General features: G+C 39.3%; 1 protein-coding gene across 9 annotated transcripts in view; it reads left to right on the top strand.

The window, feature by feature from the left end:
• The window catches only part of LOC118265693 (CUB and sushi domain-containing protein 3), a 75429-nt gene that overhangs the window by 47268 nt on the left and 11140 nt on the right, over nt 1–17021 (top strand). For 2 of the 9 annotated variants that reach the window (XM_050704073.1, XM_050704072.1), the window contains exons 4-10: nt 424–853; nt 10008–10216; nt 10769–10945; nt 11362–11541; nt 12391–12570; nt 12905–13236; nt 13401–13591. In XM_050704073.1, the coding sequence (XP_050560030.1) occupies nt 424–853; nt 10008–10216; nt 10769–10945; nt 11362–11541; nt 12391–12570; nt 12905–13236; nt 13401–13591 (1699 nt within the window). Of the gene's footprint in view, nt 1–423; nt 854–10007; nt 10217–10768; nt 10946–11361; nt 11542–12390; nt 12571–12904; nt 13237–13400; nt 13592–14114; nt 14374–14989; nt 17001–17021 lie in introns of those variants that run through there. The other 7 variants (XM_035578800.2, XM_035578791.2, XM_035578783.2 and 4 more) reach the window with 7 other exon arrangements.

The raw sequence follows: 17021 nt of genomic DNA, 5'->3' as shown, positions 1-17021 counted from the left end.
TGTAGCAGTTTAAAGATTTGTGATTTAAAAAAGACTCGTCTGTTTAACTAAATCTGGTGAATGCTCAGTCAAGCCGTCGAGTGCTGAGCTAAACTTTTAAAACACCATTCCAACTTTCAGATGTTTAGACATTAGAGCAGTTTTATTATTGCATCTGAGTACATGGGATGCACAGCATGTTTATTGTGTCAACATTTCACAACTCGGTACACATCACAGTAGCTCTTTGGAATTGTTAATGTGTAAGATTATGTACACATTAGAAATGAAATGTTTATTCCACTTGACTGTATCGTGTTTCGTTTAACCTGGGAATTGTTTCACCCAGGTGACATCACTCCCTTCATTGAAATAATTTGCCTCGATCTCTCTAGTCTTAGAATTATTGAATGAGTGGTTTTTAAACATAGTGAATGTTTACAGGTGCCAGCAAGCCAGTGATTGTGGTCCGTGTGGGCAACAACAGGCCCGACCTGGGCACCAACCCAATCTGCAACCGCTTCACCGGGTTCATCGAAGAAGGCCAGCCGCTCTTCCTGCCCTGCAACCCTCCGATGCCCGGAGCATTCGTCAGCGTGCACTTGGAAGCATCCACACCATCCCAGCTTTCAATCTGCGAAGCCTTCGTGTACACGGACCAGGCGCTGCCAATCGAGAGATGTCCCCAATTTAGGGACCAACCGCCTGGCAGTACGGCGACGTACAACGGAAAGTGCTACATATTCTACGATCGACAGCCTGCGTCATTTAGGGACGCTCTAGGATTCTGCCGCTCTAGAGGTGGCACCCTCGTGGATGAGAGCAACCCTGCCCTGCAAGGCTTCATCAGCTGGGAGCTGTGGCGCCGACACCGGTGAGTCTGCTTAGTATTACTCGTACCAGCGGCTCTGCGACGGTCTTTTATACTGATGTGTTGCTCACCAAGCTCTTTACTTTTACAGCTTATCTCACGGCATGCTATCGAAGGAATTTTTAAACGAATTGTTAACGCACGGTTATAAATTAATACAGGTTTATAGCTCGCTTCAACCTTGCCACGCTAATAGACAAGTTTATAAAAATCAGGTGGAAGAAAGTGGGCAAGGAGTAGCTGGCAGTGGGCAGTCCAGTGCCACTACGAAACATTCTCTAAGCCGTGTAACGGTCCCCAAACGAGTATATTAAGACAACGGGCTGGGTCCCGTACGCGCCGCGCGCCGGCTACGATCCGATACGGTTTTTATGTCGAACGTTACACGCCGGTACGGTTTACGTAGATCATTCTAAAATAACGGAGAAAGGTTTGTGGTGTTATAGCCATGAGTTCCGAGAGTCCTCACAGTTATTGTCATCTGCGGCTTCTAGCTGACCCACTACAAGTAGTATATCTGTTACGTTATGTATCTCAGTTAGATATTATTCATCGTGAACATTTAAATTAATTTGATGAACTACTTAATTTTCGATTTTTTCTAGGTAAATTTCTAGAAATAAGTCTGCTATTTGACGTCAAAAACTTATGACGTCATAATAGAGTATTTCATACAAAGTTCATAGAAAATATAGTTTTTGATGTTTCGAAAAAAGTATTGAATTTGACTAGTGGGAAACATGCCTATTCGAATAAGCCAAGCAACCAATAGCTCATGACGACGAAAGCCCGGCCATCAATTATTTATAATTATTTGATACTCATTACAAGCTTAACAATGGATCGATATCCATCGTCTCCATCGACACCGCTTTGTGGATTATTCTAAAAATATCGTGTCTCGAAGGAGTCCGTAACTATAGCAACGACATCTACCCAATATTTTTCTAGTCGTTGGTACTAAGCTCTCGGACCGTCTCGTCGGCCCACACGAATGTAAACAGCTAAGGACACGGGTGTCAAACTACGTTATTTTTGCCTGTAAGTCCTTTAAAAAATCTGTCTTTTGAAAAGATTATAATACAGACGCAAATTCCTATTGAGCGGCCAGAAAAAATGATTTAAGACGACCGCATTATTCTTACACATTTAGTACAGCTCTACAATTTTACTATCATTATATCTACATAAGTCCGAATAAAGATTTTGTGAATGAAAAACGATAAATAAGTTTCATATAGCTTTTTTGAAAGGGGAGGGGGGGGGGATCGTGAGGGAGTGTCAGACTCTTACTGACTAAAACCACCCCGTTCCTTCTCCTGCCTTGAGCCAGAGGCCTGGTAACGTTTTACGTTGTCCGCAGTTCCGGATAAGTTTCTGTATATATTATATTGTACAGTTCGCGTGTAAGAAGGATTTGAGAAAACTATTGGGAGACTAAAGCATAATATTTATACTTAGCCTTACTTAAGGCTAGTCACACATGAGTGGTACTAAAGTACCAAGTACTAGTACTATGAAAATGCATAATGCTTTGTAGGAAGTGTGTGGCGCCGGCTGAACCGCAGCGATTATAGGGCGCGTGTTCACTCACTGTGCAGTAACGGTGTGTCTGTTTACTAGCCGTACGTCTGTACTGGCATTACGTAAATACAACATTGCGCTTTTATTAGCTATTCCCTTAGCGTTTGGTAGATTTCATGGGTCATTATCATTTGGTCGAATTGACTGCATTTGGTCAACTGGTCGATCTCAATTTTCAAGTCAAACAAATCACTATAAATAATGTTTTTTTGTAAAATTGGTATTAAGATGTATAAAGTAGATACAAACTTTGAGAGCATACGTTATGAACATATCACACTTTAACGGCACCGATCCAAACGGCCAATTACCTTATCATTTAAATTTGAACCTTAAATCATATACCGTATAGTACATTTCATAACGTCTAAAAGCGCGCTTACAGCATTTTCGTATCGTTTCCAAAGCAAAAATACACTGTGCAACATCGGAAATATCTATCGTAGACGCTCATCTGCAACTCATTTTCGACCACATTTGCACCGTCTTCTCTCCTACCTGGCATGTGCTAATTAGTCCCATAAAGCCACTAGAATAATATCAATAATATTACTCCATGTGGGAAAAACCACGAAAGACTTTTTGTTCTAAAGAGAAACCTTTGAAGCGCCATCTAGCGAGCGGTAGATTAACTATACTTTCTTGAATTTATGTATGATAATTTTATTATGCAATGGAAATACAAGATAGTTAAAAATAAGTTGAAATACGCCATTTATTTTAATAAAAATATCAAATTGACTTAAATATAAAAGTACTGAAATAAAATTGTTGAAATCTTTCACGAACCTTTAACAGCGCCATCTATTAGCGGGTAGCGCAAACTAATTTCATTAAAATATAGAAATAAGCTATTTTCGCTAATGACTTTTCGTACAATGTATTATCAAAACCTTATTGCAAATTCTTTTAATTACCGTTCAGTTTTTTTTACTTAAATCTTTGTAAGTACGCGACTTAGTAAAGTGCAAGACGCGTGTCACATCATAATATACCTAACAACAAAAACTAAATGAAAATCTAACATAAAGAAAATCATAATTAGGTACTCGTATATTGCCTAAACCATTATTTCATAACATTAATAGCAAACATCTCGATAATTCTAACGTAAACACAGACAGTTCCATCAGCTTAATTAAAAAGCAAATTGAATCCTCTCCCTTATATACTGAACTTCAAAAGCCCTATGTACCATGTACAGGACCCCTAGGTCTCAAAGGGAAGCTGCAGAGATTGCAATCCAATATCGATGGATAGTATTATGCAGTAAACCAGTAAAATATTGTTGATTTAATATTTTGTATAAAATTTTAAACCATACATATTATTATTAAACTAGCTTATTAAACTAGCTTCTGCCTATGGTTTCACCCGGGTTCCCGCGCGGTTTAGAAATCGAAACGAGAGCGCGTTCGGCGCTTTGATTGGCCGTCTCGAATGAATCGACCAATCAGAGCACCGAACACGTTCTCGTTTCCATCTCTTTAAACGTAAAAAGAACTCAAACTAAGACCTATGTTTGGCGAGATAACTCGACTAGATTCAAGCTAGGGACTTGTGGGTCGCGTAATGCTGCTCCTGAATATAAACCCCTGGCGTGGCTTGAAATTAGTTGGACCATCTCGCCAAGCAGTTAAACGTTAAACAGTATAAAATAAATTACTTTGTATGAAATTGTAAAAAAAATAGACTTGGCGTAAAATATAGGCTAATTAATAAAGGCTTTTTTTCTCCTATGTCACTAGTGCTTAAATAATCCTAGAAAGTAACTAACTACACTACATAGAACTCGGAAAATGTCACAATGGTAGTTGCTAGCTTTCGAAGGCATCTTAAACCTTCAGGCCACAAGATTTTACCTTTCACAAAATAACAAACAAAAATGACGTGATAAACTTATATCAAATAAAACTTCAGTTTTGATCTAAATCCATATATATATATATATATATATATATATATATATATTTTAATCGTATTAAATGTTTATTAAAAATTAAAATATTTACACTACATAATTATAAACAATATGTACATTTTACTATAACTTAAAACTAAAATAAAGAAAAAATCTTATCAAAAAATCCAAATTATTCTATTATCTAGGCATTAAAACAATAATCATCTTAAGCCTCTAAACGTCGACAGCTGAACATAGGCATCCTCCTAAAACCATCAGTTTAGCCGATTTGAAGCGACGTGTTTAAACAATACCTTATGAACTCCAAATCATCAATATCATTTTTTCGCAATAAAGCCTAAAAAATCAAAACTGAACTAAACTGGTTTTTTTTATATATTATAGTTTTTATTATACCAGTGAATTGAGGTTAAAGTGTTAGTGGATGAAAAAGCTATAATAAAAAAAAAACAACAATACAACTTAATACAAAATATAGCCTTCACTTATTAGTTACTATTTACCTAAAACTTGTCTCATACGTTAATCATACTTACTTAGAAACACTCAACCAGAAAATAATTTTAATTTCCTGCCTGTTTGTTTACTTCGAAGTGCATAAACCTGTCCAGGCGTCTAGTACCTAGTTTAATGCTTCCATTTCATTTATCCATTGCCTGGGGCGGACGGTATTTGCTTTCACCCCTCGTCTGTTTTTGAATAGAGCGAAATTGCATCCTGCGCCCGACCCCACAAACCCACCGTCACCCACTGTTACCCCACCGTTACCCCACCGTTACCCCACGCACACATTCAATCAAATCAGTGTTTGTTATGGCTGGTGATATTTTTAAACGGCAATACAGAGTTTAAAAACCTTTGGTACATTGCGCTAGAATATAGAAATACAAACATTATTAATATTTGATGTGCTTCAAATAGAAATTCGAATTGTTAAAGGAAATATTACTTAACAATTTAGTAACTTGTTTGGGAACAAATATCGTCATTGGAAGCGATGATTTAGCCTATGTTCATATGGCAAGCGTTAAGCGCACGTCATCGTCAGCTTAAATTCAGTTTCAGTCCGACATAATTGCAATGTAATATTTTGTTTAAAGAAATATGAACCACAAAACTTTATAATTTTTGCGACAGCATTAAGTTCTTGTTAAAATGTACTAAAGGATTTTCAAATTACAATTTTTCATTGTGGAATAACTCCAGTGACGGACCCGGGTGACAGTCAGTCACCCTTTTTTGTTGATGAGAGGAAACCTTCAAAAGACGCCTAGATTTATGGGAAAAAACTAGATAGTGTGGGATTTTTACCACACTAAAACCTCCCCGGTGGCCACCATCTGCACCTAAAGGAGGCACCGAGTCCTCTTAGTAGACCAACTCTGGAGAGTACCCTAGCGTTGATTCAGATAATTTTATTTTCTTTAAGCCCCTAACCTATAGCCTAGGTATCTTTAAGTCCCAAGTATACAGGTACATTCCATCATCACTACATTGTAGTTCACCTGACAAGATTCTAATGATCGTTTGCACCAATCATCTCTTCTAAGAGTTAGTTACCGTGAGGGAACAAATAAATGTACCCTCTACCTAACCTCTGTTGCTACGAGACACCTTAAAATTTACAACAGTTTGGTGAAAACAGGCAAGTCGTTTAAAGGGCAACCTGTTTTATCCTAATAAGAAATCTAATATAAAAAAAAAACTTGTTAAAATAAACTATAATTGTTGTTGGCTATGGTACATCTAATATTAAAGTTTAAATTAAACTGAATGTATAAAATTACGAAACTGAGAGATACGACTGTTTGTCTGTCTCCTTGACAACCCACATAATAGTAGCAAATCAAGAAGAAAATTCGTAAGAATATTTTTAAAAGAAGCAATCAACTTAGGCACGTCAAATATACTTGGAATTCTAATTACTTAGCTAGCACGTCCAACGCCCTCATTCAAAACACAAAAATCTCCTCAATAAATAATGAAATTATTGTTATGAATATTGTTTGTAACCTCTGATAGAACATTCTAGAACATTTATCCCCCCAGACACCCCCTACACCCACTACACCCACCCTTTCCCCCCAGCAGGAGGATTAACATTCGAGAATGTTCTATAAGGGGGTGAGGGGTGAAAATTTAATAACGTATAGTCCAAGAGTTTAAATCTTTGTTATTTAAAAAATGATTTATTATGGACTGGCTTTTTAATCCAATAGTTGCAGGCATAACTACCATGTAAAGGATGATAGGTGCGGTTCCTAAATCGTATAGAAATTGCATATTTTCGATTTTTCTAATAATATTAATAATTTTGTTGTCCTCAAGGTTATTTTCTTTTTCTGTCGCTTTAACTGAATATTTGTTTTACACAGTTGAAGTCATCGAAACAATGTAAACAAGAATTGTATTGTGAATCTGATTGACAAAGAGTTCTTCTCCATAGGAATCTACACTTTGGAACGAGCAACTAGGTTCACTAGAGGACTGACCGACAGACAGACTTTATTAATATTATTATATTTGCTTTGACGTTCAAAAGTGCCTTCCTCGTCTATTTGAAATAAATATTTTTGACTTTTGAATACTGCTCTGTGGTTTAAGTTTTTATTTGTTATCCGTGGGTGGCATAGAGTTGTGAATAGGGCATTGTGTGAGATAAGTTCGACCATCTATAACATAGGTAGTAGTAATTAATATTTTAATGCCCGGCCATTAAATTGGTCTGGCAAGAAATTATTACGTGCTAAATATTTGATAATAGGCGATGTTATTTCTAACACCTATTTAATATTCGAGGACAATGCGTGTCTGAATTAAACTCATAGAAAAACTATCAGTTGAAATAATAATTAGACGGTAAAAACCTTAAGGCACGAGCTCTTGCACTACAATGTCCAATACAACGCACACCGGTGCAGTGCGGGTGCATTGCTCGCCCCCAACCGCCCAGTGAGTGCTTGTTCACGTTGTACGCGCGTACATGCGGACGCGGGACGCGTACACGTCACGAGATTGTGTTCACTGTAACCGCCAGGCGTTTGCAGAACGATAAGTTCAAACCGGGTGAGCTTAGGTACTTCACGTCACGAGTGTATAGCGCGTCCCACCGCTAGTGTTATTTATGTTATTTTTTATGGAATAAGCCGGTAAACGAGCACACGGATCCCCTGATGGTCTCGCCAATCGCCTCCACCCATGAACACTTGAAACACCAGATAAATGATATTTATTTTGCAAATAGGTTATAAAATAACACTTTTACACGTCAATCTCTTAAATAACTAGATGAGGCCGGCATTTCCTATCGGACTACTCTGAGAAGAAATGCCGAAACAAACTCAGAGGTCATAGTCCCTTTTAAAGTCCAGAGGCGTTACAAGTGTGTTAGCGGCCTTTTGGGGGTTAGGAATTTAAGGGTTGTTGGGGAATCGGGGATTGGGAAGATTGGAAAGGGGGTATTTGGGCCTCCGGTAACCTTACTCACACAACGCAAGTTGTTTCACGTCGGTTTTCTGTGAGGCCTTGGTATCACGCCCGTCGAGCCGGCCCGTTTGTGCCAAAGCATTTGCGTCCAAGTTTTCATATTACAATATAAGGAGGACGTGATCTAATTTCCTATGACTTGTTTAAGTTTATTTTTGGGCGTGACCCTCTCAAACTTAAAAGTTCGACGTGAACACACATAAATGTCTTAAGGCGTTGGATACAATCGCGAGCGAGCATTGGGCACCAGTTGCTAGATTGCCCGCTACCTATACTGCAGCTGCGTTTTGTACGTGTATCTACACTAAGACTTGGATGTCGTGTCGAGTTTGTTATTACGCGACCGCGCCCGCGAGTCAATGTGAACAAGCATTAGGGAGCCTGTCCCCCTCATCGTCTGTTGATGTTGTTGTTGCTACCAATTCATATACCTGTCCTTACAGTTTGTATGAATGAACTGTATTGATAAGCCAGTCAGAATATTTATTAATAATCGTCTTCTTCAAAAGTTTCCTTTCGAAATGGTCGTTGATGAGCAGATAATTAATTTATGACAATTATCTATGATGAATAGGTAAAACCATATTAGGTACATACTGAATACATTTGGGAATAAAAAAATATATAATCTACTTTTAATCTAAACTAACACATTATTTACAACTTAAAAATACCAAAAAATAAATTAATAATAATATCTAATTATCTATTAGATATTATTGATTGACTTGAGGCAGGAATTTATATTAAAGAAATTGCACAACTCTACATAAGCTGAGCTATATCATGTTAACAGTATATTTATGCTCGAATATGCACTTTTCATACGGATAAAATTCATCATGTTGTTAACATTAGAACTTATTAACCATGTTTATTTATTCAGAGTTTCCGATATTTCGGCAGTGTTCACCCGTGGTCGCAACATAAGTAACCTTATAAACGACTATAAACTAATGTTAGTGTCACCATGTCAGTTTAAAAACTTATATTATCATGTTGTCGATCAGCATTTGTGACTAACTCCACTTTATAATGACGACAAATAGCCAGGTGTTATTAAGTCTGATCCTTTTTATGATAGCGTGTCTATAAACACTCAACACCGGTGCACTACGGGCGCATTACTCATCCCATAACCACCCGAAAGGGGGTGTGTAGTCAGAACAGTATTCACCGCGTAACATTGATAGGATATGCATAATATTGATAAGCCAGTCAGAATATTTTAAATAATAATTGTATGTAATTGCTTACATCAACAACGTAATCCCAGCCGAATCAGACAAAAATATGCTTTGTCGTAAAACTAGTAGGTTAGGATTTACCAGTTAACCCTTGGTAAGAACTCGTACATAAATGAGTTTGCCTGGTACTCTCTTATACGAATACCCAAACAGAATAACTGGGCTGTTCGTCATTGAGGAATACCCTGGTCTACTAGACGGCATACTGTGTAATTGCAAAACTGACAGGTCATGTTGTAGAAATAATCTTTTGCTCTTAAGCAAGCAATTCATAAGCATAGAAACACCACACATTACCATCACCTTCGCTGCGGTAATAAAACATACTACTTTCACCTGGTGTGGCGGTCCAAACATGCGTTCAATAAACTTTCAGACAATACGTGGCAAGCCTTTTGAGCCTGCCACTACTGTTATATCCTGTCATGTCTCGCACCGACGAAAAGTTCTCACATTTCTGCGTAAGCAGTAAGACCCGCGGCGGGCCGATTATGGATGATCCGCAGTGAACGTGTTAACTCTATATACAAGCACCCTCGGAAATTGATTACTTATCTTCAAGCTCTTGCGATTTATTTAATAATTGTGGTGCAATCCAATGCTGCTTCAACTATTTGCTATATGCGAGTTTCTAGTGTATTTTGTAACTGAATGTGCAGTGCTAGCGTCTGAATCTGAATATAGCTTAACTCATTTTCCTGTCCATCACCAAAGAACGTCGGCGAATATAGCAGAGTCAATGACATTCTCCAAGTCATGTCCTGGAGTCCTGATGAAATGTAACTCAGTTTCATTGAACAAGTTCATAAGCGTTGTATGGAACATTAGTTCTGTTGATAATTTTTCTATGCATATTTATTTCATTAGTTCAAAGTATAAAAAGTAGCAAATAAGCACAGGCATCTTTCTTTTCCAGAAGTGACAGCAGCAGCCAGTACTGGATGGGAGCAGTGCGAGACCCACAAGACCCTGCCAACTGGAAGTGGGTGAACGGAAATGACGTCACTGTATCCTTCTGGAACGCTCCTGGCGGTGGTGAAGGGTGTGCCCGCTTCGACGGCAGCAAGGGCTGGCTCTGGGCCGACACCGAATGCCAAGCGAGATTGAACTACATCTGCCAACACCGTAAGTCTATTATGCTTCTGCAACTCTTACGTACTTGGTACGTTTGAGTTTTAACTATAACCCAAGTCTTCTAAATATTATGATATGTGTGTTTGCGATTGCGAATTATTCTATTATTTAGTGTGTCACCATAATCCACCTTATGCCTTTCTCGCCTGGTCAAAGGGGTAGAATACAACCCTTTTCAAAGCCACCCTCAAATACTGTCCACTGCTCTGCCATGGTTACATTTTAGCCCATGCTGTTTTGATACTTGCGAATATGTTTTATTATTGCGTATTTTACTTAATAATATTAGTTACAGTTTAACATTAAGGTCTATATTTTCTGTTCTCAATTTTGTTTTTGAGTAAAAAGCAGATAACTAAAAATTTACTTTACTGGTGTATTTCATTCTAGCATAGAATCCTAATACGGTCGTCGAATCAAATTTAATACTTCGTTTATCAAGTTTGTACGAATCATCCCTTAAAAAAAAAGATTTAATTTGCCATCTTCTCTTTCCTATTTCTATTTCACATCACTCATAGTCCCCAATTTCGTTGTCTCCAGAACCGAAAGCATGTGGTCGTCCTGAACAGCCTCCGAACTCCACGATGTCAGCTGACAGCTTCGAAGTGGGAGCTTCTGTGGAGTACTCGTGTGATGATGGACATCTTCTGGTGGGGCCAACCGTCAGGACATGCCTGGACACTGGATTTTATGATGAATTCCCACCAGTTTGCAAACGTAAGTGCAATATGTAGTTCTATTATAATTTATGTTGAGAGAAATATGAGATATAGAGAAAGTCATTCACGTTAAGAATGGAGAAGGATCGCTTTTGCACCAAGCCTAATCTCGAATTACCAGGACATAAGTACAGAGAAATTATAAAACTCGTTTAATTATAACACTAAATAAGTATCACGACCATTTAGTCTCTGTTAAAGACTGAACTGGACTTCATTAAATCGATCGGCGTTGTGTTATGGCGAGATCTATGCCCAGTATTAAACAGAAACAGAATAATGATGTTGATGATGATGATATTAATCTTAATGAAGATGATATTGATAATGACGATTATGATAATGATAAGAGTATTGATGAGGATGACATTGACAATAACGACTATGATAATGATAAGAACTATTGTATCGCAGGTATCGAGTGCGGCTTCCCGGCGGAGATCCCGCACGGGTCGTACGAGCTGATCAACGGGTCCATATCATACCTGTCGCACGTTCAGTATGACTGCGAGCCTGGATACGAGATGGTGGGCAGGTCCAGACTCGTCTGCGACATCGACGAGAGGTGGAACGGACCACCACCCAGATGTGACGGTTAGTCTTGAAATAAACATCCTTTAAATCTATGGCAGCGCCCTCTATCGAACGCAATTGTGAAATGATAGTAATGTTTGTGGAGACTGAAATCATTACACACTAATAATAAAATAATTTTCTGTGTGGAATGTGGATAGGTAGAGATCAAAGAATCCTATACCATCATCCGAAATGTAGTATAAGTATCGTATCTACGTTTTACCAAATGAACTGAGTCCCATGATAGGTGAATCTAATACCAATATGTCCACTGCATTCAATTCTACTCTCAATGCGACACTCTACTATGAATTGAAAATTTCAAAAATATATAAATCCAATAATGCTTTATTTTCATAATAACTATCGTGAGACATACTAAAATACCAAAAAACGCACGGTTTACTCACGTACTTTAATGGATAAAAGCTCTATAAGTTTCGAGTCACAGAGGGACTCTTCATAACGAGCAGCGTGCGAAGACGCAGTGACGTCATACAGCCTGGTTAGACAGCGCATTGGCGCTGGCGGCGTTGTCAATATTGCTTACTTGGACCAAGTCGTATAATTCAATACTGGCCGGGAGCCGTAAAATTTTACTAAATTATAATAATACTAGCGGACCCGACAGACGTTGTCCTGTCTACACATCTTTAATTTCATCATCAATAAAATCAACAACTACTAATAAATTATAAAAAACATTGTCCAGCGCACAAAATTGTGAATCTAAACCATTCTCCGATCCCCTTGAATACACACAAAAAATTTCATCAAAATCGGTCCAGTCGTTTAAGAGAAGTTCAGTAACATACACACTTACAGAAGAATTATATATATAAAAAGATTTATTTGTATCCTTTCCAGTCGTCCAGTGTGAGGATCCGCCTCAGATCCCCAACGGTCGTGTGTACATCAGCCACAACACCTCAGTGTTCGGCTCAGTGGCCGAGTACTCGTGTAGTAGAGGGTTCAAGCTGGTTGGAGCCAAACGTATCTCCTGTCTGGCCACCGGTCTCTGGGACAAACCAGCGCCTAACTGCCAATGTAAGTTGCTGGGAAGATATTTATTTTGGGGGACATTCTAACCACATATGTATATCCTACTACTGTAAGTCTTATAAATTCAGGGGACATTCTCACCACATATTTCTAACTACTGTAAGTTTTATAAATTAAGACCAATCCATTACAAGCATAATTGAAGAACGTAAGAAACACATTCTTTTATCTGTTCTGTGGTAAGGAATGATAAAATATGAAAGAAAGAATGTAATAATAATCAGAAGAATAAGAAATGGGTAACGTTCCTAGTTAACTTCAGTTTCAGGTTTATGGTAGGTATAGTCAAAAATGTAACATATCAAAAATGTGTTTTCAGTGGAGGAGCGTCCAACAACGACTCCAGTGACGACGAGCACTGCACCTGTCACTACTACCACAGCTCCCCCTCCTCCCACTCCCACCAGTCCTCGCATCGTCCTCCCGACGAGACCGCGGACTTCCCCGCGCCCGTTGTCCTCCCCTACACCATTTGCCACCGCAACTTCGGAGCCGCCACGCAGACTGCGGCCCAAGCCGACCACCGAACGACCCACCACAAGGACGTACGAACGGCCCCCAGAAAGGAAGACCACGGTACCTGATAACCAAGACTCGCCGACAAGTCACATACCGCACATCATTGTGGCCAGCCATCCTAGAGAAAACCAGGTCAGTTTACTACAAGACTTTCACAGCACTATCTTTGTGTATTTCAAAGTTATGTCTAACTATTGGTTATTAATTTGTAATAATATAGATAAGTATTACTGCACCATGTCCTACCCGTTTATATCACATAGCTACAGTAGATGCATTACACTTGTATCCTGCAGATCGTGGGCAGCGGGAACAACATCAGAGCCGAGCAGACGCCGCGTGTGAACGTGCCTCAGCCGGTGGACGGCGAGCGTCGCGACCCGGTGGGCGCACGGCTAAACATTGGCGCTGTCGTCGCACTCGGCGCCTTCGGAGCGCTCGTCTTCCTCATAGCCATCATCACCACCATCGTGATCCTCGTCCGGAGGTAAGAATAACAAGAACCACGTAATTAGATGACGTAGAGGTGTACGAGAAAGCTTCAGATTGTTAGCTCGGTTTGGCCCCTGTTGTATAACAGTAGTACTAGTATTGATAGTAAAGTTCATTCCTGTATTGAATAACCTGATGCAGACCCAGTCAGGTAGTACCTTAACTTTAGGTAAATTAGCAAAAAAGCTGTAGTGCTTATTCCATTAGGTGTTCATGCTCGAGGTAAGTGAAGAATTAATGGATCGCAGCAAAGAATTTCGTCATAAAACCTGATGATTTATCATTTAGGATCTAACCGAAAATTCTGTAAGTCTGACTTCCTGAGCATCAAATTTTTAGTGAAGACAAAACCAATCCCATGACTCCCTAGACAAAACCAGAATCCCACAATCAATTATGGAACAAATTTAATACCTAACAAGAAACCACCAGTCAAATACATTCCTGGGGTTGTACTGAGAAAGGCATGCAATTAGCAGTACCTGTAGTACTGGTATGTAGGTGCATCACGCTTACAGTAGGACACACCCTCGCCCGTCGTCGAGCGAGCAAAAGCTGCAGGTTAAAGCGACACACTACATAAGTGATTGGTACACCAGCGGAGGGCCAAAGCGGCCACCACCGGCGGTCCGCGAGCTCCCCTCCCGGTGGTACACGCTCTTGGCCCTCCCGTTCCCCGACCAGCAAGTCGGCAGGCGCGAGTTCGCCCGAACTCACCGCCACACGCATCGTGCCGGACACTTCTCCAACCCCTTATAGCCAGTGCGTTTGTTTAAGGTACTACGTTGACATCGTGGTTGACCACCTGCGGCTAATCTCACTTGTGTTCTAATTTAAAAGAAATTTGATTAACAGTAGTGGTTAATTGTACCTTAATGTATGTCTGTTGTGTTAACCAACCACCATGTCATCGCTACACGCACAGGGATTCGGATAGCACGCGCCTTTGAATTCACTACGGGGGAACAATTCCGTCTACCACACTGCAACCAACGTGTACTTTACATGTTAGACCAATCAGTTCACAGCTTTACACCTAGTCAGTTAGAGGAACGTTGAAACTCGGGGAGTTACTCTCCTCAAACATTGCTTACGGAACCCACACGTCTCACGTAAACCGTCACGCACCGGCTGCTTGACGCCAACCGACACGACTTATACTGCATCTCACACACAACCACACCAAGCACCACCATGTAAATACTCTACTGTAACTGTGTTTTCTAGGCTAAATATTGTGTATCCTAGCCCTCTGAAATACTTATTTATAAACCATGTTTAAAGTGTAGTTCATGTCGTTAACTGAATCTTCATGAAAAGTCAAACATTATATTCCTTCTATCGTTACCTACTTGAAACAATGTATTGTATACTAATAAAATGCAATGATTAGCAGGAAGCAGAACGATTGCAAGCGGTACAGACACCACGTGTCGCCTGACTGCAACACGGTGGGCTCGCTGGACTCGTCGTCGTCGGAGTCGCGCAGCGGGCTCAACCGGTACTACCGGCAGGCGTGGGAGGAGCTGCACGAGGCGGCCGGGGCCAAGCACGCGCACCGCCGCCACGAGCGCGAAGCACCCAAGGACGGATCGGAGCTGGTGGTGTCGGATGTGTACCCGGCACACCACGCGCGGGACAAGCGCCGCCACCACCACCATCACCACCACCGCGAGCCCCGCCACCCCGACTGGCACTCCCCGCACCGCCCGCCCCACAGCCACAAACCTAGATACTAAACAAGACTGCCTAACCGTCTCACTATTTATTGGACGTTGAAACTTGTGACTAGGTTCGGTAAAGTGTATGTCGCACAATAATGCAAGATTTACAACAATTTTGTAAAACTTACATTATTTCGACACTATAGGTACCGTTGTACTGCAAATTGTCGCTCATTGGTTTCCAAAGATAGCTCGGAAATGTAATTGACACTAAAAAGACAATTACGTACTCCATCCAGTAGCCAGTTACTATTGAATTATTTATTTGATGAAGAGTGGAATTAATTCCAGGCATAGGCAGTCTCGACGTTAACAGAGTGTACCAAATAACATTGCTTGTAACCACTTTTAAATATTATTTATGTATAGAGATATATTTATAATCGTGAAGCTAGATTCGTTATGTTGTTGTTCTGGAATATTCTAGCCCCAAATAATATCAAAACGTGAGCAATTGATGTTGTACTTTACTACGCGAAAGTATCACGCTTGTCGGTTCTGCTGAGATTATAAAATTGAAGGCTGGGAATAGGTTATATGCCTTTTCCTAGATAATTCCACAAGTGTGAAGCCGCGGGTGGGAGCTAGTATAATCTAAGTTAGCTACTAGTACATAATATACTACTTATCGTATATCTTTCCTGCTTGGACTATGATTACCTTGATCTTTTCTTAATTTTATCATAAATATTGTATAATTTCATATTTCAATTCATTACGTAGTTAGTAAGCAATATAGAGAATTGTACATAATTACATTAGCTAGGTAAGTAGATGTCTATGTAAGATAAGATTGAAGTTAATCATTGTTAGCTGCTGAAATTTCCCTCTGTTTTATTTCATCGTTTGTTAGTAGTAATTATTTAAGTAGCTTGTAAGAATCTGTGAGTATCAGTGTATTAGTACGAACAATGTTTATTTTGATTGATATTGTGTTGTGGTGTCTTTGGACCAAGAGTTCATTGTCAAGAGTGAGACTTCACTCATCCCAATACAAAATCTACTATGTATGGTACAAAGTAATATTAAAATTACGACAATGCTAATATATCGAGTACAAGTCGTCATCGGCGCGTGCTTACAACGAAATGAGTAATCTAATGTGCCATTACAGAGGCAGACATAGGTAGGAAGTTCACAGGTTGGATATTATTAGAATTAATGTTAATTAAACAATGTAATTAGTTATATACATGTATGTAAATATTATTCAACACAAACGTTTACATTATTGCTCAATACATCGAATTTTATTCAACGAAACCGACTGATCGGAGATATAAAATACCCTCTCGTGTGGCGCTGTTGTCGTTTTTTGGTCATCTGCACTAAGAAATCTCATACAACTAAAATAGTTCTCTGAAAATCCGCAACATGGCTGCGTTTTTATGTTTCTGGTTGGGATAGATTATACTGTCAGACTGATTGGAAAATTATGGAATTTATGAATGAAAATATAATTTATTCTCGTACGAATGTATTCGTGTAATTGTTTATTATTGAAATAAGACAATAACTCTGTTGACGATGGCTCCCGTGCGATATTACGTATGAAGCCAGTCGACTGAGTATGTTAAGAATGTTTAACTAGAAATGTATTAGCATTGTATACTGTAAAAATTTAAATCGAAATTATTATAAATCCGAATCATGCTAGTATTAAACTTTGTGATAACTGAATTGGATTTGTTTCATTTTCAG

The sequence above is a fragment of the Spodoptera frugiperda genome, chromosome 25, assembly GCF_023101765.2.
Source record: "Spodoptera frugiperda isolate SF20-4 chromosome 25, AGI-APGP_CSIRO_Sfru_2.0, whole genome shotgun sequence".
NCBI classification, from domain to species: Eukaryota; Metazoa; Arthropoda; class Insecta; order Lepidoptera; family Noctuidae; genus Spodoptera; species Spodoptera frugiperda.
This window is presented reverse-complemented; position numbering and strand designations above follow the sequence as displayed.